Genomic DNA, 23034 nt, shown 5'->3' with positions numbered 1-23034 from the left:
AGTCCGCGCATGGCAATGAAGAGTAGCCCCCACTCACAGCAACTAGAGAAAGCCCGCGCACAGCAACGAAGACCCAACAACGAAGACCCAATGCAGCCAAAAATAAATAAATATATAAATTTATTTAAAAAAAAAAGAAGAAAAGCATATTGCTCCTCTGTCAAGGCTTTGAAATTCTATGAATCGAAGAAAATATCCTCCTAAAACTAAATTTTTGAAAAAATCAGGCAAGTAAGGCACAGGTAGCTCCATAATTAATTACCATCTTCTAAACATTTAACTCTAAATGTTCATTTATATAAGTAAGTTTTATAAATATTTTAAAGTCTACTGGGTCAATAAAAATGATAAAATTAGTATGTATAACTATTCAGTTGCCTATCAATTAAGAAAATACAATGAGAATTTCAAATCACTTCTTTATCAAGCTTTTTATAATGAAAAATTTCAAACATATACAAACATATAGGAAATCATATTTATAATGAACTGAATGTATCAAGGGCCCAGCTTCAATACTTAACAGTCAATCTTCCTTAATCTATACTCCCTGGCCCAACACAGACATGGGATTATTTCAAAGTGAACCCCAGAGAGCCTATCATTCAATCGTAAATATTACAGTATATAGACAATACCATGTTCACATCTTTTAAAAATCACTCTTTAAATCAGATATCCACTTAATATTGAAATTTGTCTCAGATTTTTTTTAATCTGAAAAAATTGGTTTGTTAACCAGATTTCAAACAAAGTTCACGCATTACATTTGGTGGCACGTACCTTCCTTAGTATTTGGCTTTTTTCCATTTTTGTTGTTTATCTTAGGAGAAACAGGATCATCTGTTTGTAGCTTCCCACATTCTAAATTTTGCTGATTATATATCTGTGGTGTCACTTACCATATCCCTCCCCCCGTGTATTTCCTGTAAACTGGTAGTTACATCTAGAAGATTGATTTGATTCGCATTCAATTCTTTGGCAAGAATACTTCAAAGGTGATGCTGTGTGATTCAATGGGCCTTTTGAAGGTAGGTAGGTCTTCCTGCAGTACTTCGAGGATTGAGAAGCAGGTTCAGGTGTTGCCAACCTGATCTATCCAGCATAAAATTCTCCATCAGCCTTTTACCTAATGGCTTTAGAAGTTACTGATGATAGTTACCTAGATGCACTATTTCATTAGGGATTTCAAAATGGTGATAATTCTAATCTTATCATTCCTTTAGCATTTATTAGCTAGAATTCTCTATAAGGAAGAACTTTGTCATAAACTATCTGGTTACCCTGAGCTATGGTTCATACAATAAAGGCAAATTAAACGCTTGGTTCTTTTTCCGTTATTTACTGATTTTCAGAATAATAAATGGGATCTTTCAAAAGTGACCACTGGGACTTCCCTGGTAGCCCAGTGGTTAAAACTCTATGCTCCCAATGCAGGGGGCCGAGGTTTGACCCCTGCCCTGGTCGGGAAACTAGATCCCGCATGCCCCAACTAAGAGCCCGCATGCCACAACTAAAGATCCCGCATGCTACAACTAAAAGATCCCTCGTACCACAACTAAGACCCGGCGCAACCAAATAAATAAATAAGTAAATAAGTATTTAAGAAAAAAAAAGTGACCACTACGTTTAAAATATTTTTATTAGCTTTTGGTTTTATCTTTCTATTTTAAAATTTATTTATTTTATTTATTTTTGGCTGTGTTGGGTCTTTATTGCTGGGCGCAGGCTTTCTCTAGTTGTGGAGAGCAGGGGCTACTCTTTGCTGCGGTGTGCGGGCTTCTCATTGCTGTGGCTTCTCTTGCTGTGGAGCACGGGCTCTAGGCATGTGGGTTTCAGTAGTTGCAGCACATGGGCTCAGTAGTTGTGGCTCACAGGCTCTAGAGCACAGGCTCAGTAGTTGTGGCACATGGGCTTAGTTGCTCCGCAGCATGTGGGATCTTCCCGGACCAGCGCTCGAACCCGTGTCCCCTGCATTGGCAGGTGGATTCTTAACCACTGCGCCATCAGGAAAGCCCATATCTTTCTATTTTTAAATGTAAGCAAACACATACATATCATTTATATTCTTTCCCCTATCCTAAATAATAGGTAACCATTCGTGCTGTACTGACCCTTGCTTTTTAAACTTCATATACACTAGAAATCATTCCACAACTATATATAGAAATCATTCCACAACTATCTATAGAAACCATACTACCTTCTGAATTTCAAAAACGTAAGGCAAGTTTAATGTGGTTAACATCAGTAATCTAATTTGTAAAACTTTGTTTATTCCACTTCGCTTCAGTGCTTAGGTCAGGAAATACAAAATAAATTGGTGGCTGCTACATGAAACAGGAATGAAAACCAAAAAAAAAGTACAACTAAGCTTTTAAAAATATAGAGAAAATGTTTGCCCTTCATTAAATGATTACAAAAATTTCTTGTAAGCAACAATAAAACCCACAAGCCTTTTTTTTCCTTCCAATTTTATTGAGGTTATAATTGACATACAGCATTGTGTATGTTTAAGGTGTACAGCATGATCTGATTTACATACATCATGAAATGATTATCACAATAAGTTTAGTGAACACCCATCATCTCATACAAAGTTAAAGAAACACAAAAAAAATTTTCTTGTGATAAGAACTGAGGAATTACTCTTTTAACAACTTTTATATATAACATACAGCAGTGTTAATTATATTTATCAGATTGTACATTATATCCCTAGTACTTTTTTATCTTCTAACTGGATGTTTGTACCTTTTGACCACCTTGGTCCAATTCCCATTCCTCCCACCCCTGCCTCTGGTAACCACAAATCTGATCTCATTTTCTATGAGTTTGTTTGTTTGTTTTCGAAGTACACCTGACCTACAACACTGTTAGTTCCTCAACATAGTGATGTGCTATTGCTGTACATATCAAAATGATCACAATATGTCTAGTTAAGACACATCATCATACAAAGATATTATCTAGTTATTTACTGTATTCTCCACACTGTATATAGCAATATACCTATTAAGTTGTTGATCACTTAATTTCAAATGCATTTTAACCCTGCATTTTTATTCCCCAACTCCACGTTTACTATTTCTGACATCATGTTTTACGTCTTTCTGTTTTGTGTATCCCTTAACTACTCATTGTGAATACAGATGGTTTTACGATGTTTGTCTTTTAACCTTCCTACTAGCTTTATACATGGCTGATTTACTACCTTTACTGTATATTTGCCTTTACCAATGAGATTTTTCCTTTCATAATTTTCATATTTCTTGTTGTGACCTTTTTTGGTTAGAGAAATCCCTTTAACATTTCTTGTAAAGCTGGTTTGTTAGTGCTCAACTCTTTTAACTTTTACTTGTCTGTAAAACTTGATCTCTCCATCAAACCTGAATGAAAGCCTTGCTGGGTAGAGTATTCTTGGTTGTAGGTTTTCCCCTTTCACCACTTTAAATATATTGAGCCACTCCCTTCTGGCCTGCAGGGTTTCTGCTAAAAAGTCAGCTCACAGCCTTATGCAAGTTCCTTTGTATGTAACTTGTTGCTTTTCCCTTGCTGCTTTTAAAATTCTCTCTTTAATTTTTGCCACTTTAATTACAATGTGTCTTGATGTGTTCCTCTTTGGGTTGATCCTGTTTGGGACTCTCTGTGCTTCCTGGACATGGATGTCTGTGTCCTTTCCCAGGTCAGGAAAGTTTTCAGCTATTATGTATTCAAACAAACATGTTCTCTGCCCCTTTCTCTCTCTCTTCTCCTCTGGAACCCCTATAATGCAAATACTAGTACGCTTGATGTTGTTGAGAGGTCTCTTAAACTGTCTCATTTCTTTCTATACTTCTTTCCTTTTCCTGTTCAACTTCAGTGATTTCCACGACTCTTGTCTCCCAGCTCACTGATCTGTTCCTCTGTGTCATTTAGTCTACTGTTAATTCCTTCCACTGTATTTTTCATTTCGGTTACTGTACTCTTCATCTGTTTGGCTCTTCTTTACATTTTCTAACTCTTTGTTAAAAACGTCTAACTTCTTGCTCTGTGCACCCATTCTTCTCCATAGTTCCTTGAACGTGTTTACGATCATCATCTTGAACTCTTTACAGGGAAGGCTGCCTATCTCCACTTCACTTAGTTCTTCTGGGGTTTTATCTTGTTCCTTCATTTGGAAGATATTCCTCTGTCGCTTCATTTTATCTAACTTGCTCTTTTTATTTCTATGTATTTGGTAGGTTGGTTACATTTCCCGACCTTGGAGAAGTGGCCTTCTGTAGGTGCCGTCCTATGCATCCCAGCAGTGGTCTCCCCTCTGGTCACCAGAGCTATGTGTTCTGGGGTGCTCCCCAGTGGACTGCGTGGGTCCTTCTCTTGTGATAGGCTAACTATTGTGGATGGTCTGGTAGGTGTGGCTGGCCTGTGCTCCAGTTGTTTGCCAGGTCCTGCCTTGCGTGGAGGCTGCCAGGGACCCCAGGTGGTCCCAGGGCTAGTGTTGGCTGACAAGTGGGCACAGCCAGGTTCTAGAGTGGGTAGTTGTGGGGCTCGGGATCCCAAGATCTAGTGTCAGCCTGCTGGTGGGCAGGGCCAGTTCCTTATACGGCTGGCCGTGGGGTCAAGGGTGTCCAAAAGCTGCTGTTGGCCCACCTGTGAGTGGGGCTGGATCCCAGATAGCTGGCTGAGGAGTCCAAAGGGGTCCATCTCCTTTAATAATTTCAATTTTAGACTCAAGACTGGTAATGGAAGGATCTCCACATAGATAAAGCTCATAGTCAAATGCTTTTCATAAATTTTTTATAGCACAGCCTTATTTCAAAGGAAATGTTATATAAAACCCCAACATATAAACAGATAAAAGTAGTATTTTATCATTATACATTTTAAAGGTTAAAATTTATATCAAACTTGATATGAGATAAATAAATGATAAAAATGAAAGTGTTTGGGTGGTGGCGCAGTGGTTGAGAGTCCACCTGCCGATGCAGGGGACACGGGTTTGTGCCCCAGTCCGGGAGGATCCCATATGCCGCGGAGTGGCTGGGCCCGTGAGCCATGGCCACTGGGCCTGCACGTCCGGAGCCTGTGCTCCGCAACGGGAGAGGCCACAACAGTGAGAGGCCCGCGTACCAAACAAACAAACAAAAAGTGTTCTGATGAACATGAAAATTTGAAATCAGGGGTTATCAATGACAGCTGCCATCTAATATAACCCTCAAGTCCATAAAAATAGTTTGACCTTTTTATTGAAAATTTCAAAACAGAATCAAAATTATGGGACATAGTATAATGAATTCTCACATATCCATTCTCAGCATCAATCATTATCAGAACATAGTCGATCTTTCATCCAACTCCACTTACTGCTCAAGGTCCCCTCACACACACCCTGACCCCCAGGATTACTCTGAAGGAATCCATGACACTGTATTTTATCTCTAAGTATTTGAGCATATGTATCTAAAAGATGAAGAATCTAACACAATGCTATTATCATGCCTAAAAATGTTAACAATATTCCTTATCATCTGAAGTGCTACCTAGGTCTCATAATTAGTTTATAAACTGTACTATCCCCATCATCATCTTCCCTGTAGCTTCTCAAAAGCGCAGTACTCTCCCCTCTCCCACTCTGGACTAAGGAGGTCTATAAGATCCTTTCATTTCTTATGACATGACTCGAACAAGTGCAGAAGAGTTAAACAAAGGCTTGGGCTGGAAGTTAAGAAAGGCAAGAGAGAAGAAACATGCAAATAGCAAATCTGATTTTCAAGATGTGGCTTATTTTCTGGATCCATTCCATACCAGTTCTGTTTTCCAGGAAGGAAGGAGCTTGTCTGCATCTCGTCATCAGCTATCTTCAAGTCTAAGCCCAAGAGAGTGAACAACTGGAAGGAAGAAATAATTCCTTCCCCTAAAGATCCAAGATCTGCTTTCCTAGTCTCCACTTCTTCTTTGAGGGCCAGTATCTTCCTTAGTGACTAAAACCAGGAATAAACACCCCTTCAGGGGAGACCCTGGTTCCCGATCCACAAAGAGTGTAGCCTTACCCTAAGGCATCAAGAAAGTAGGTCAGAACACACTGTGGAGAAAACCCCATTAGCTACACAACACATACATGCATAGTGGTGGTCATTCTGTTATACAAAACACGAAGTACACAGTCAGTGATGAGTTGAAACCTCTAATATGATTAATCCAACTGTCTTATTGATAAGCGAGAAACAAATATAGATTTATCAAAAACTTTCACTGGGTTGCTCTGAACAAAAATGTGAATATATGAGAACATGCTTTGTTAAAAATAAGAGGACAGTACAAAAACTAAGTGTTGTTCATCAACGTTATCAATGACTCAGTCACTGGGTGCATGACATAAGCAAGTCATTTAACTTCTCTAATTTCAGTTTTCTTTTTCTGCTGTGAGAATTAAATCTGTACTTTTTAAAAAATCTACTATGTTAATATGATACAATGATAAGAAGACAATGCCATTTGGGAGGTATTTTTGCCCAAAATGGATTATCTCATTCCAATCATGAGAAAATATAACAGAAATAAAACTGAGGAGCATTGTACAGTGTCTGACCAGTACTCCTCAAAAGCATCAAGGTTATGAGAGACAAGGAAAGACAGAGGAACTGTCATAGACTGAAAGTGACTAGAAACAATTACCAACTAATTGCAATGTGAGATTCAAGATAGGATCCTGGAATAGAAAAAGGATGTTAGTGTGAAATGCGTGGAATAAAGTCCAGGTTTAGTTGATAATACTGTGACTAATGTTAATTTCTGGTTTTTAATTTCAGAATAAATATTCAGAGCTTCCCTGGTGGCGCAGTGGTTAAGAATCTGCCTGCCAATGCAGGGGACACGGGTTCGAGCCCTGGTCTGGGAAGATCCCACATGAGGTGTAGCAACTAAGCCCGTATGCCACAACTACTGAGGCTGCGTGCCACAACTACTGAAGCCTGCGCACCTAGAGCCTGTGCTCTGCAACAAGAGAAGCCCATGCACCACAACGAAGAGTAGCCCGTACTCGCGAGAAAGCCTGCATGCAGCAACAAAGACCCAATGCAGCCATAAATAAATAAATAAATAAAACTTAAAAAAAAAAAAAGAATATTCAAATAATCTTTGCTTCTAAGTAATTAACTTTCTCAAACACCTCCAACATCTCTGGCCAAGATATATGAATGTAAATGTATAAAATTACAAATGCATGCACCAGTTTCTAAAACTGATGGAACAAAGCACCACCTCAACACTTATATTCAGTGTGAAATATCCTACTAGTTCTGACTGAACAAATCTTTAAACCTCGGCACCTTATCCTACATTTGGGTCACGGCCTCCTATTTTGCTTCCTGCAGCAGCAGTAACAAAAGAATATTCCTATCTTTTGCCCTGCAAACAACCTTTCACTGTTATCAGGAGTACAGAGCTAGGCACACAAACAGTGCTCAGTGAAAACTTGGTGAACCGAGCTGGTTTGGTTCCTCTTACACACCTTCTATTTCATCACGTTCATCTGTCTATTTAGGAAAGAAGGAGGAGGAGATAAGTGAGCACCATGAAGCACAGGCAGATGAGAAAGAAAACGTCATTTCCTTCTTCCCACAGGGCTCTAGCTTCCGCCGGTAACGGAGTTACTCAAAACCGAGTCAAGAACTTTTTATATCCCCCAAATCACAGGGCTAACCCACTGACTAAAACTATGCTGAAGGAAGGTGCTGTCAGAGGCACACACACCTGTAAGGGTGATGTCGTCGTCATCCTCATCGATGATTTCCTCTTCGGCGACATCCAAGGAGCTCTCAGTGATCATGTCATTGGGCTCCTCCACACAGGCTAGACCCGCATAGCTATTGAGAATATCAGCACCAGGAACGTGTTCCACAATGACGGCAGGAAAAATAGCTGGATCTCCAAGCTGGGAGGGGTGAAGGAAAAAAAGGATTAACAAAGTTTTGCTTTTGTTAAATACAACCCAAATTATTTTACACAATTCAGTTTTCACATCATCAGCTACTTGTATATTGACAAGCTTTCTATGATACAGAGAATATATACCTACTAAGACCAAATAAAACTTTCATTACCAATTTTGGGTCTTAACAGCCAAGTTTTCATTGGGAAGTCCCATAAAAGTATGTTTTTAAAGCTCACTAAATTAAAAAAACTAGCATCATTAATGCATAAGAAGTGTCATTCAAATGAAATGTACAACTAAAATCTCAGCAAAAGTTTCTTTGACAGAAAAAAATCTATGAGCTTAATAAATATTACACTGTCACTTGGCACACAGGCCGTGTTTAACAACTAACTGCTTTTGGTTCAAATGGGAAAATTAACTTTCACTTTCTATCTGGTTATAAGATCAGGGAAGTCGAGAACTGGAAGAACTCTAGTCTAGCCATCTCATTTTACAGATGAGGAAACTGAGGCAGAGAGGATTTTTAACAGCCTACTCAAAAATCAGTTAATTAGTCATGAAAAAATTCAATGTTAAAAGTGAAAGCCAAATAAAAAAATGTTTTGAATGTACCTAAGTATACATGAGTCATAATACTATATAATAAGGGCTATCTATAAAAGAATTACTTTTTAAATATAGTAAAAATGCTGACATTTATTAACTTGTTTTATATTGCTCTACTCGTCATATGGTAAGGGTTCTGTTCATTTGTTACACTTTCATAGTAACATTTCTCTGCAAATCATCATCCCCTAAACCACTAATATACGCTAAACCGTCTATTGATGAAAAAAACGATTAAGATGTCATTACATTTCTCTTTTACTTTAAAAATGAAAAAACTTCAGACTTTAAAAAGTTGTAAAAGTAGTACCAAGAATTCTCCTACAACCTTCATCCACATTCCCCAAATGTTAACACTTAATCATGTCTATCATCCTCTTTCTATATTATCATTTCTATATCTATAGTTTTTCTGACTTATTTGAAAGTGGTAGACATACTGCTCCTTTAACCCTAAATACTTAAGTATACATTTTCTAAATATATGACCATTATCTTATACAAAGATAGCACAATTATCAAAACCAGGAAAGTAACACTGATACAGTACTATTATTTAATCTATAGACCTTATTCAAATTTCTCCATCTCATTAATGTCTTTTTTTCAAAAAATGGGAAAAAAAATTGAGATCAGGATCCTAAGTTTCATTTAGTAAATATCATGTTTCTTCACGACAACTCCTTTAATCTAGAACAATTTCTTCTCCTTTAATCTGGAGCAGTTCTTCAGTTTTTCTTTGTCTTTCATGATCTTGACACTTTGGAAGAATACAGGCCATTTGTTTCATAAAATGTCCCCCAATTTGGGTTTTTGTGGTATTAACTCATCATTAGATTCAGTCTGCATTTTTGGCTAGAATAAAAAAAAGTAATCTTGTGTCCTTTCAAATACATCTTATCAGGAGGTCAAAAAATAGCTTTTTGTCCCATTACCAGTGATATTAACTTTGATCATTCAGTTAGGGTGGGGTCTACCAGGCTTCTCTACCATAAAGTTACTATTTTTCCTTTCATAATTAATAAGTATCTTATGGGAAGATAGCTCATGTAAATATCCTGTTTCTTAAAATACATATATATTGAAAATATTTATGATTTCATTATAACTAAGCAGCCTCAATCTTTTAAAATTAATGTTTGTAGCAGTGCATAGAAGTTAAATATTACTTCTTATATAAGAATTTAATTACCTAAATTAAATATATGGTATCATAGGTACTAAACAGATACTATCTGTGCCTTCAAGAATGTTATGTTCTGAAATTTATAGATAACATTAATACTAAAACATATTTGGATTGCTTTCTTTTAAAATGTTTCTTCCTATTTCAGAAAAGAGGAAAGTTAGTCAGAAGGAACTGGCTCTCCAAATCATAAGTTTTAAAACAGAAAGAGGCTCAAACATTACAATGTAAAACACACACAGGGAGGCACTAGAGAGAGCATCATATAGAGTAGCCCAAGTATAGTCATTGCCTTGCCCTTCTCTTTTTTGAGAGTGAATGCTGCACATGCAACCCAACTTAGCATGAGCACATGCTTGTTGACAGCACTTCTCCTCTTCTCTCCTAAGAGTTAAACTTAAGCTCCTCGACTTCTGACAAGGCTGAGCCCAGAGTTGAGTTAATTCTCATGATTTCATTTTAAGCCGCAACAACTCCATGTACCAGGTAAGGACAGGGCTTATCATTTCTATCCACTGGCAGATAAAGAATTAGGTTAAAAAATTTACCCAAGATCACCACTAAGTCAGAGACAGAGGCAGGTCGATGCAATTCACAGAAGCCCTCAAATGAAAGCGAAGTATTTCTCCCTACCCACGTCTATTTGGCTCCTTAAGTTTGGGTAGTGAGTGTTTAGAGTGTGGCTATTACGAGGGATATCTCCAAAATTTTTTCTGAACCTATAAAGTTCCCAAGTTTCAAAGGACTACAGATACGTGTTACTACTTTCTGCCTTGTCCTATTCTCTTACTCTGTAACTGGATTGGAGCTGATGACTCTAGTCTCCAGAGGTACAGGTGTTAGAACACCCTGTCATATACCACTATAATCAATGCTACATCTACTTCAGTGCCCCTCTCCAGAAGCAACCACTCTTGCCAATTTCTTTGCTCCCTAACAGAGGCAGTCTGTGGATAATCAAGCATATTCTAATTTGCGTTAAACAATCATTTTTAATTTCAGTTCAAATTTTAAAATAATTTTAAAACTGTTTAAGACAAATTTCAAACACACAAAAAGTAGAGAGAAAAAATTAGTTTCCACAGAAGTAAAAGGTTACTTAAGAATGAAAAGGGACATATGGCTGTGTGATTTAGAGAGTGGCAACCTGTAGTAAAGAAGAAAGACTGTGAACCAGGAGACCCAAGGCCTTCTCCAATCCTACTATCATGATCTTATCTTCCTCACTTTAAATGAAAGAAAAGCACTAGTTGATCCCAAGGGCACTTCCGGCTTTTAAGATGTATTTTAAAGGTATGGATTTGAAAACTGCCTGTTGATAACATTACAGTAGAAGAGATTACTCATTCTTATGGACTAAACTGGGGGAGGGAGTCGCATGCACAAGTGGTCACAAACCTTCTGGCTTTGCTACTGCTGTTAGCTAATATTATTAGCACCAGGCGTTTTGCTCATTGCTTCACATGGATTACCACCTTATTTCATCATCACAAAATCCAATTAAGGAGACACATAAGATTATCTGTTTTATACATGGGAAAATGAAGTCTCAAGGAGAAAGGAAATAATTTACTGTAAGTGGAAGACTTTTTTTTAGTATTTATTTATTATTTATTTGGTTGCGTTGGGTCTTAGTTGCAGCAGGCAGGCTCCTTAGTTGTGGCATGTGGGCTCCTCAGTTGCAGCTTGCTGGCTCCTTAGTTGTGGCATGTGAACTCTTAGTTGCAGCAAGCGTGTGGGATCTAGTTCCTGGACCAGGGATCGAACTGAGGCCCCCTGCATTGGGAGCTCGGAGTCCTAACCACTGCACCACCAGGGAAGTCTCCAGAAGACTGTTAAATTGACTCCAGAGTCCATGTTCTTTACCTATTCCCTACTATAACCAGCCTTAAACATGGTGCCATTTTGTTTTGGGATTGGTTTTTGTTTTTGTTTTTTTGGCATATTTACTTAGCTCTGTTTAGAAAAACAGAATAGGCAAGGAGCTGTGTTTGCAGTATGACTTTCAATATTATCTTTTCTCAGGGCTTCTCCGATCCAAATCTATTATAAACTGTCTTGAAGGCACAGCCAGTCCCTCTTGGTCCCCAGGGACTTCCCAGGATCACTCACAATTTAGCCATACTGTCTTCTCCTTCTAGATACTTGCTCCTCTCACGAAAAACATAGGCCACTCTTTTCTAGTCCACTGAGATATATATTCAAAGTTGTTCATCTCTAATTTCTCCAGGGTGCTATTAATTCACATACAATAAACAGACCAACTCTGAATCTTAGGTAACAAGCCTGAATCTGTATATACAAAATAGATCTAGGAAACCCCTCTCAGGTGACTGGAAAGAATCTCTCCCTCTATTACCATGAACAGAAGGAAAACACACGCTCCAGAAACTCCAGCTGCCGATCTGGGCTCATGGTAAACTCCTGCCTTATAAACTGATTGACTAAACTGACTGACTAGTAACTGAATCATCAGGAACCTAAAAACTTCATAACCACACATTCTAACGTTCCATATAAAGAAATGGACCCTAGCCTCTTAAATGAAAAAATTGCCAAATTCCAAATGCTGAATTTTCCTAGATTTAAAATTTTTTAAATAAATAAAATATTGGGACTTGTATTAGTTTGCTAGAGCTGCTGTAACAAAGCACCATAGGCTAGGTGGCTAAAACAACAGACACGTATTGTCTGTCAATTCTAGAGGCTACATGTCTGAAATCAAGGTGTCAGCAGGGTTGGTTCCTTCTGAGGGCTTTGAGGGAAGGATCTGCTCCAGGCCTCTCTCCCTGGCTTGTAAATGGCCCTCATCATGTTCACATGGTGTTCTCCCTGTATATGCGTGTGTCCAAGTTTTCTCTTCTTATAAAGACACTAACCATACTGGATTAGCGGCCTACCCTATTCCAGTATAACCTCATGTTAACTAATTACATCCACAATGACCCTATTTCCAAACAAGGTCACACTCTGAGATATCAGGGATTAGGACTGCAACATATGTATTTGGGGGGGTGGAGGGCAATTCAGCCCATAACAGGACTCCATTTTATTTAGCTTAAATCTCTCATATGACAACCAGCTCCCTTTACCCTATGGCAGCTTATGGCAGTAAAGATAGATATATATATATATTCTTGTTACTATTCATAAATTAAGGTTAGACATTATTCTTCAAGTTTCTTTGCTTCTTTGCTGAAGACCATCAAACTTTATCCACCTAGTTTTTCTATATCATTTTGACGAGACTCCTTCCCAAGATTTATTTAAAAAGGGAGTTTCAGGAAGGTCAGAGCTAGTCATTAGGCCACATTTCTAATAGTTAGCAATAAGACCTGTTACCTCCTTTTAAGAAATGAGGGAATCAACACTTCATTGATGCCCGAACAAAAATATTACATTTCATTTGGTTGGCTACTCAAAAACATTTTTTTCTCCAAATCTTCTAAATCAGCTCTAAACCCTCTCCTCATTTAAATAATTAGATTAAATAAGCATCGCCTCTTCAGTACCTTTTATTTGAACCAGGGAATCTCAGTAAACTACCAGTGGTTATCAACCCTGACTATATACTGGGAAACATCTAAAAATATCAGTACCTGACCCTATACGGGATCAAACAAATCAGAATATCTAAGGATGTAACCAGAGCATGTTATTGAAGCTCCTCAGGTGATTCCAATGAGTATGTAGGGGTCAGAACCACTGCTCTAAAGAATTACAAGATTCTAAACTGCATTCCCTAAATTGAGTCAACTCTGATTGTTTATGCCAATGTCTGAGATACTAGTAATCCAAAGAGACAAACAGTTGTATTATTATGTTACGAGATCTTCTGCTATTTGGCACTTGCAGATTATTTTCCCATTTGCTTTTGGAATAGAACTAAAATAAATCACAAATGATGGGTGAGAAGAGAGAGGGAACGCTTTTTAGAATTAAAATCTGTTAAAGATCAGAGTTATTAAAGCCTCTACTTCCACAGCAAATTAAACTGTAGTGAAAAACTGACTTTTGACTGTTTTGTAACTTTAGTGAAGGTGTTAACAGGTCTGGACAGAAAAATACGTATACTGGTTTCCCTTTTTATTAATTTCAGGTAAATTTATGACATGTGATGAAAGCAAAATTAACAATTGTTTTTAGCAGCAGTAATAAAAATCAAACCAAGTGTTAGCAGGAAAGAGAAACAATTCCCCAAATTTCAACATTGTCCACTATGTAGTTGCCATTTGTGGCTGATGATATATGTGGAAACACCATCAAGTTAAAAGAGGAGGAAAGTGACCAATCTGTAAGCAGTACAATATGTTACTACCCTGAGTAGGCTTGCTTGTTTCCTCAGTATACCATGATCCAAAGCCCTAGGCAGATACTTAAGAAACTATGGATCATTATTCCAACTCTATTAAGTAAGTTTATTCAACAAGTTTTCAGATATAAAAAAGCAAAAGAACTTTCAAATAACTTGTTTGCCAAGCTTCTCCAATAGCAGAGCTCAATCTGGTCCGCGCTGTTGTGAAACGTCCTGCCGATAGCCTACGAAACTGCTTAAAATGAAGTATCTATCAAATGTTTTCCTAAACAAAAAGCTGGTTAAAAACAGTCTTTAAAAATTTCCCCAATGGAGGGACTTCCTTGGTGGTCCAGTGGTCAAGACTCCGTGCTTCCACTGCAGGGGGCCGGGTTCGATTCCGGGTCTCCTGGTTGGGTAACTAAAATCCCGCATGCCCTGCAGCAGGCACGGCTAAAAGGAAAAAGAAAAGAAAAATTCCCCAATGGAGATAATCCTCTTTAAAGATAAGATGCTAAATGAGCACCTTTCCAGTAGTTTATACCATCTCTCTGCCTCCGGTCAAGGCGATACCAGGAGTGGGGTATGGGAGATACCTTCAGTATCTCCCATTCCAAAAAACATGCAAACTAACTAAGCACAGCGCACTTGTAAAAACTTATCTTGTGTCCTCTCTTCCGATCAGAATGCTGTCCCGAAGCCTCATCCTATGAAGACACTGCTTTGAAATGACTTCCTCCACCTTTGATGTAAAAAACAAAAACCCCACCCCTTACTCTATCAGGACACAATCTGACAATATTTACCATGCAGCAAATGCACCAGAAATACACATGGTGAAAACAGGATATAACAGTAACTACTCAGGCCCTAGAGTCAGAATGACCCTATTTAAGGCCAGACTGCACACCATGCCCTGGGTGCTTGAACTCAGGCAAATGATTCAGTCTCTCTAGGATTTAGTTTTTGTGTCCATCTAAAATACGAATAATAGTATCTTCTAGAGTTGTTGTAAAAATTCAATAACATGTAAATACATCACTTATACTGCATGGCATATAGCAAGCACTCAATGAATTTTTTGATGATCAAAATCCTTCAATATTTGACTTAGATAAAAATAAACACTCTTAAAACTTGACTTACTATATATACATATATACAAACACACAAATCAAATCATCACATTGTACACACCTTAAACAATGTTATATGTAATAAAGCTGGGGGGGCAGGACTTGGCTTACTACAATCGTACATTGACAGGCATGTTTTTTTGTTTTGTGTTGTTTTTCAATTTGGCTTCACCACTTGGCATGTGGGATCTTACTTCCCTGACCAGGGATCAAACCCACGCCCTCCGTGTTGGAAGCACGGAGTTTTAACCACTGGACCGCAAGGGAAGTCCCTTTTGTTTTGTTTTTAGTAAGAAGAGTCCTTTTAGAAAACTGCTGCATGAAACATAAACCATCTACTCCCAGTAACAACCATTTAGCTCCAACTAAAAGCAAAAGCTGGATACATATGTGTTCACTTTGTGAAAATTTATCAAACTGTACACTTATGATTTGTGCATCTTTGTGTTTATGCTATACTTCAACAAAAAGCTTAAAAAGCAGAGGTCCATATGATGGGAGAAAAAGAACCTGAAAATACCTTCAACTCACTGTACTCTAGTGCTCTCAGCTCTGAGCACTATTCTCAGGCAGAAGTGAAAGCAGAGCAGTTAGGGAGAGGAGACTGGGACCAGATCAAACACTAGGATGGTCTTCCTTCATCCCCTCCTACGAACCATAATAATATTAAAGAAAATCTCTAGACACAGCACATCTATGTGGATATACACGCACAAAATTAGGGTGACTGGTGAACGAAATGAGTCAAAATTAAAATCCTTCATACAAGTTCCCGTGGTACATTTTTTAAAAATTATTTTGGGGAATAGATTTATATATGAACATATTTATATTCCAAGAGTGTAAAACATTACTGTCCCCCTTTCTATATAGTTCCCCATCCCCAATAGCTACCACTGTTACCAATTTCCAAAGTGCATTTTAAATGATTTCAGGAATTAATGTATTACATAAAACAAGCCAGGATTGTAGAGCTGGTCTCTGGGACTCAGCACTAAGTTCTTGTGAAGGATTCTTCACAGCCAGATTCCTGGCATACTTTGAAAATCTGTCATTAAAACAGCTTCATTATCTGCAAATGAGAATACTTCTGTTGACTGACTCAAGTTCTCTTTATAGGAGCTTATCCCTTCTAGTCTTATTTTAAAAGAAAATGAAAAGCAGTTTTAGCAATCAGGCAGAAAAGTCTTAAGGAGCTGCAGTGCACATTACCCAACACACTGGTCTAACTTATAAACAGTTTTCCTGACTGAAAGTGTAGTACATGAATCTAATTTAAAAATTTTTTAATATGTAAATGTATTAGGGAGAAAATAAAAATCCTATTGTATTTATCACAATTTTAATCCCTATAAAAGGCTATTTACTTAATATTCTTCCAGATTCTCTCTTTCATTCAAAGTTCCTTTTATCTCTTATATCTCTCCTAGCATAATGGTTAAGATTTTGGACTTTCTCAAGTCAAAGACTCAACTCCAATGCAGGCGCTGCCACTTTACAGTTGTGTTTCTGGGCAATACTCATTCCTTCATTCAAACCTCTCGAGATTCCTCTTTACAAAGACTTCCCTTATTCATAAAATGGGGAAAACAGTTGCCATACTGTACCAGGGTTTATTGTGAGGATCGACAGAATGCACATCACCTACAGGACTTGGTAAAGCTAAGAGACAATAAATATTACCTCATGTAGTTAAACAAAATATCCATCTTGAAATTAGCCTATTGTTCATGTGTGTATGCATATACTGTGCCAGTTTTTGGCATCAGTGTTATATTGGCTCTGTAAAAATGAATTAGGGAACTTCTCTCTCTGAACTGAAACTGTTTAAATGATTCACTAAAGTTTAAGATAACTCACCCACAGAAGTCTTTGGGCCTACCAGTCTTATGCTTATGGAGCTTGTTCCCTGGCAATTTCCCCAGGTTTTGTTGTTGTTGTTACTAGTACATTTTCATTTTAAACAAAACACCAAACATTGATGACTAACATTCCGAAAACTTAAAAATACTTCAATGCACTAGCTAAAGCAGTATATAAAATCCCTACACAGTTCTGCATCATCTCTTAATAGAAATATAAACAAATCAAGTTCTGTCAAAAAAATTAATGAGGAAATAAACAGATAATAAGACAAACCATCTACTAACTGATATTCTAAAAGAATGTTATTAAAATAGGACGGGACTTCCCTGGTGGCGCAGCGGTTAAGAACCTGCTTGCCAATGCAGGGGACATGGGTTCGAGCCCTGGTCCGGGAAGATCCCACATGCCGCGGAGCAACTAAGCCCGTGCGCCACAACTACTGAAGCCCGCACCCCTAGAGCTCATGCTCCACAAGAGAAGCCACCACAATGAGAAGCCCGTGCACCGCAACAAAGAGTAGCCCCCTCTCGCCGCAAACTAGAGAAAGCCCCCGCACAGAAACAAAGACCCAACGCAGCCAAAAATAAATAAATAAATAAATAATTTTTTTTTTTTTAAAAAAAGAATAGGAATCTAGATACCTTTAGTAAATAAGCCAGGTTATTTTGAACAATACTCTGGGTACCTTTGTAACCCTGCCCTAGGAATCTATTACAGGATTCTAATATAGTGCTTCTAGTTATCCAGTAATAAATTCAAGATAATAGTTTACTACAGGAAATAGAAAGAATACTGTATTGCAGGTTGATTTGTGAGAATCAAAGAGTACGTGGAGAAGACTCTGTAAACTATAAACGGCTCTACAAAATGTTAGGCAGTGTTATTTTTACACTTTACTCAACAATACAGCAGGTAATGTTTTCTTGGCACACAGGTAAACATCCAAAGCAGCATCAAGGCACAAAATTTTAATACATGCTTCTGTCAGTCCCCTCAGTTCTCCAATATCCTAGGTTTTCATGGGTTACGTACCTTTTATACCATGATGTAGATAAATATTATGTTACAGCCAGGGGCTTCGTATAAGGGAAAAATGATTCAAATTCCTGGTAATTAACATAGTCAAAGTCCTTCCTTAATCTGATTAAAAAGGAACTCATTACAATGTTGTATCCTCCAGTCTCTATTTTTGAGAGCTCCTCACTAAACAATAAAGTAAAAATAAAACGATATTCTTAATGTGGTGGCGATGGTGGTGGTGGTGATGATGAAAGCAGTTACTATGTTAAGCACTTCACATGGCTTATGCCAGTTAACCCACAACACTGTGCTGTTGTTTTGTTGCCACTGGTCAGCCAGAGGCAGAGCTGAAATCTGAACCCAGGCAATCTGACTCCAGAGTCCACAAGTACAGGATCCTACAGATAAATTATAGTCATAATAAAAGTTTCATCTCAGCTAAAGTGTGGGTTTAAAAATATATATATATATTTTGTTTGTTTGTTTTTGTTTTTTCTTAATGTACACTGTGTTAGAGCTACAGCTGAAAAATTTTGTTTCATTTCTGTTGACTCCAGTAGAGATGAGTGTTTCTGAAGAAGCCTTTTCTCTTGCACAGCACCATGAAAAACAGAAAGGTCTAAGTGAAATGGTCTTTTCTCCAGACTTCCCCAAGATAATGTCTGAAATTCCACTGTAAACCCCTGTGGAGTTGATTTAGCTAAGTCTAATCTCATTTTAGGTCTTTCATGACAATTGGCCTTCTTTAGTCTTTGCCCAGAGTTTTCTTTTTTCAGTCAGGATAAATTACAACTTGGCCATGCATCTCAAAAAAGTAAAATAATCACTGAAAACAATCTTAGTTTTTTTTACTAGAGTGCCCACTTTAAAAGCTTAATATATTGGGGGGTGTGTGTGTGTGTGTGTGTGTGTGTGTGTGTGTGTGTGTATCTGTGTGTGTGTGTGTGTGTGTGTGTGTGTGGCTAGCTAAGTATGAACAGAATCAATTACGAGGTTAAAAAAAGGTAAATTTTAGGAGGTGTAGTAAATTTTAACCAGGTTTAAATGTTTACTTGCAAACTAACTAGGCAACATCACAACAGTCAGTACCAGACTGATAAATGTTTTAAACATGCAGATTCTGAGAAACTAACACACCATTGTAAAGTAATTATACCCCAATAAAGATGTTAAAAAAAAAAAATGCAGATTCTGTACAACTCAAAGAATTTAAGTAAAATCATAATTAAAGAGGTAATTCCTATTTCTAAAAGATGAACTTTGACAAGAATCTTATATATGCACAACTCATAGAATAAAATGAGCCAGGGCATTCGTGAATATAGGCAGTTTAGCTACAACAAAGCCTTTTCCAGAATCAAAAGTCACACTAGATGATCACAGACAATGACAGAAATTAGAGTCACTGCAAAAAATTGAACTCCAGATCAAACTACATCAAAATAAACTTAACATGCTACAATGTTAAAGGAGAGTGCTCCCCTACAGAATGAATCTCCCAGATTTTAAAAATCCTGAATGAAAAGTTTATTGGCTTATTCTAGAAACAAGTCAGTCATTCTCAAGTATCAAAGAAAAAATAGGAAAACTTTAAGGAAAAAAAAGGGTGAATGTATTTGTCTATCTGGTATCCAAGTCATAAAAATTGCCTTCATTACCTCACTTATCCAAAACAACTGAGTGATGCAGAGTACACAGTGCAACACTACAAACCTTAATGCCTTTTCTTGATTTACCTCAGGTCATTAATACAGCAACTGCCACATTTATTGACTACTTCCTTTGCCCTACGCTCTTGCTAAATGTTTTACATAAACATTGACTGCTCATAACCTTGGGAAGTAACTTTCACTTTTGGTGGAGGAAATCAAAGCTCAGTGAAATTTAAAATCTTGTCTGAAATCATACAGCTAGTAAGCTGTGGAGCCTCATCCCCAGGCTGGTACACTTGATGCTACATCACAAAGACTCTTAATTGACAAGAGGTGGGAACAGATGAAACAGATAAGCTCACAAACGTATCACCAAGTCATTACAATTCTTCTTTCCAAGAAAAGAATTGCCTAATATTGAGAATTTTGGTTATAACCATGTTAAAAAAAAAATTCTGCCTGTATTCTAACTTATTTAATATTAGGCATATTAGATTTATGAACATTATTAAGGGTATCACTTTGTTAAATTCACACTTTAACAAACCATTAACAGTTTTTTTTCTTTTAATTTATCAGTTTTCTTTTTATTTCACTAAATCAAAGGACATTATCGTCATCAGTATTCTCTAAATAGTACTGAAGGTGACCATGGCTTTTAAAACAGGAAAGGCCAGTAACACAGTAACACCACCTGTACATATAGTGGCTTATCCTTTACGTGTTATGTGTTAGGTGAAACAGAATGGGGGCAAAAAAATGTCAAGATTACATAGCTAAACTGAGATACATCAAAGAGGTACTAATTTCCTTACTTAGCAAGGGTGCTCTAGGAGATGGAGTACTATCTGGGAGAACAGAGACTGCTAAGTCTATCCTCAAAAAAAACTGACCAACACAAACCTCACTGAAAAAATAGCTTCTCCAGAAAGGTATACAGAGTGGATAAATATAATGTGGTATTATCCATACAATGGAACATTATTCAATAACAAAAAGGAGGTACTTGTTCATGCTACAACCCTGAAAACCCTCTACTAAGTGAAAGAAGTCAGTCATAGGCGATAACATATTGTATGCCACTTATAAGAAATGTCCAGAATAGTCAAATCCATAGAGGCAAAAAGTAGATTAGTGGTTGCTAATGGCTAGGAGTGGGGGAAAGAATAGGGCACGACCGCTAAGGAGTAGAGGTTTCTTTTTGGGATAATTAAGATGTTTGAAAGCTGATTATGGTGATGGATGCCATTTATATACTAGACGTGTAATGAATTACACATTTTAAATAGGTGAATTATATGGCATATAAATTATATCTCAATAAAACTGTTATTTAGGAAATTCCCTGGCGGTCCAGTGGTTAGGACTTGGTGTTTTCACTGCTGAGAGCCCAGGTTCAATCCCTGGTCGGGGAACTAAGATTCCGAGTGCAGTGCGGCCAAAACAAATAAAAAATAAGAAGCAAAAACAAAACAAAACAAACTGCTGTTTTAAAAAAAGAAATACACAGGTTTATCAGGCACGAAGACTGTCAACCTGTAACTACACTAACAAATTAACTACAATGAATAACATTTTCTTTTTGCTAACATAACAAATGCAAGTATAATAATTCTTCCACATTTAAAACTACTTTTTTACCACTTACACGTATTAGTGGCTGGAATTATCCAAATATAGTTGTTTAAGGCACAAGCTGGTTGCAATTCCCAGCTTTAGCATTTACAGGCAAGTTGCTCCCCTTCTCGGAACCTCACTTTACTCTTCTGTAAATTGAGAATTAGAATACCTATTTCATCAGGTTGTTGTAAGAATTAACTAAGACAATCCCTGTAAAGCACAAAGTACGCAGAACAAAATGCTAAGTAAACGTCAGTTACTAAAATTCAGCACTGAATGTTTCTGGTGCCAGACCAGTCCATGTCCTACCCTATGCAATGATCTCATCCATATTCATTTTTAAGACGTTGTCATGGAGCCTCTGTGTGATGGCTGGGGGACACTTAGAGGAAGACTCTGCAAAAGAGAGTGATAGTAAGTTCCTGCTCCCCTCACCAACTCTTCTTTCTTAACAACCATCAGCTTCCTTGCTGCCGGTAGTCGGCAGGGAGATAAGCCAGGCCAAACTCTAGGCCACAGGCAGGGTTGGCCCTTCATATAACCTGAAGAGGGCCTTAGGCCTTATGCAAAGTCAGACTTTTCCCAAAGATAATAAGGCTTGTAATGGGGCTCTATAGCATAACTCCTTTGATGAAGGCTTTTCCAAATGTACAGAAAAGAAACAAGCAATCTCTGTATGTTAGTTTCACAGATGGTCAAACTTTTAATGGGTCTGATAAATCTGACCTGGCAAGATTAAGAATGAGGACAACAGGAACAGATAGACTGGTCAATATAATCTGGAACTGTATGTAAATAACAGAGGCTCTACCATGTCCACGCACAGGTTAGTAGCATCATTCCAACTTCCTGTCTCCACAACACTGGTGCCGTTACACACAGAATACTGTCAACACATTCCTTCTACTCTAAGGTACACTAACTCCCTGGCCTAACAGAATTTTACCATTTCAGCTAAAAAATGGCAGGTTGATGTGATCTATATTTTTCTCAGTCTACAAAATACAACCTCGTTCTCAAGATACAACCATGTCAAAAACTTCCTCTCTACAACTTGAACGAGTCTCCCAAGAAACATGAAAACTCTAAATGGATATTTACTTACTGATAATTTCAATAACAAATCTTAAGTTATTTGAGGCAGTTTTCACTAAACACATTTAACACAATAGTTCTAAATACATTTTCAAGAAAAAAACTCCATGAATATTTGTTTCTGGTCTTGGAATTGCGGTGACATGCCATACTGCCCATGCACTAAGTGAGAATGTGGACACACAGGTCCCAGAAAAAAAAAGTACTGTAGTCAAGAGAGTTGTGGGGCAGGATATCACCTCTCATTCAAAGGCCTTCTGATGGAATGGGAGAAAATATTGGCAAATGAAGCAACTGACAAAGGATTAATCTCCAAAATTTACAAGCAGCTCATGCAGCTCAATATCAAAAAAACCAAACAACCCAATCCAAAAATGGGCAGAAGACCTAAATAGACATTTCACCAAAGAAGATATACAGATTACCAACAAACACATGAAAGAATGCTCAACGTCATTAATCATTAGAGAAATGCAAATCAAAACTACAATGTGGTATCACCTCACACCAGTCAGAATGGGCATCATCAAAAAATCTACAAACAATAAATGCTGGAGAGCGTGTGGAGAAAAGGGAACCCTCTTACACTGTTGGTGGGAATGTAAATTGATACAGCCACTATGGAGAACAGTATGGAGGTT

General features: G+C 37.6%; 1 protein-coding gene across 7 annotated transcripts in view; it reads right to left on the bottom strand.

Annotated features, from left to right (window-relative positions):
* The window catches only part of ELF1 (E74 like ETS transcription factor 1), a 106245-nt gene that overhangs the window by 24861 nt on the left and 58350 nt on the right, over window positions 1-23034 (bottom strand). For all 7 annotated transcript variants that reach the window (XM_079903203.1, XM_079903209.1, XM_079903205.1 and 4 more), the window contains exon 3: window positions 7735-7915. In XM_079903203.1, the coding sequence (XP_079759329.1) occupies window positions 7735-7915 (181 nt within the window). The remainder of the gene's footprint in view (window positions 1-7734; window positions 7916-23034) is intronic.

The sequence above is a fragment of the Stenella coeruleoalba genome (genome assembly GCF_951394435.1).
Source record: "Stenella coeruleoalba genome assembly, chromosome: 18".
In the NCBI taxonomy this organism is placed as follows: domain Eukaryota; kingdom Metazoa; phylum Chordata; class Mammalia; order Artiodactyla; family Delphinidae; genus Stenella; species Stenella coeruleoalba.
The sequence above is the reverse complement of the archived record's forward strand: the minus strand, read 5'-3'. Positions and strand labels throughout refer to the sequence as shown.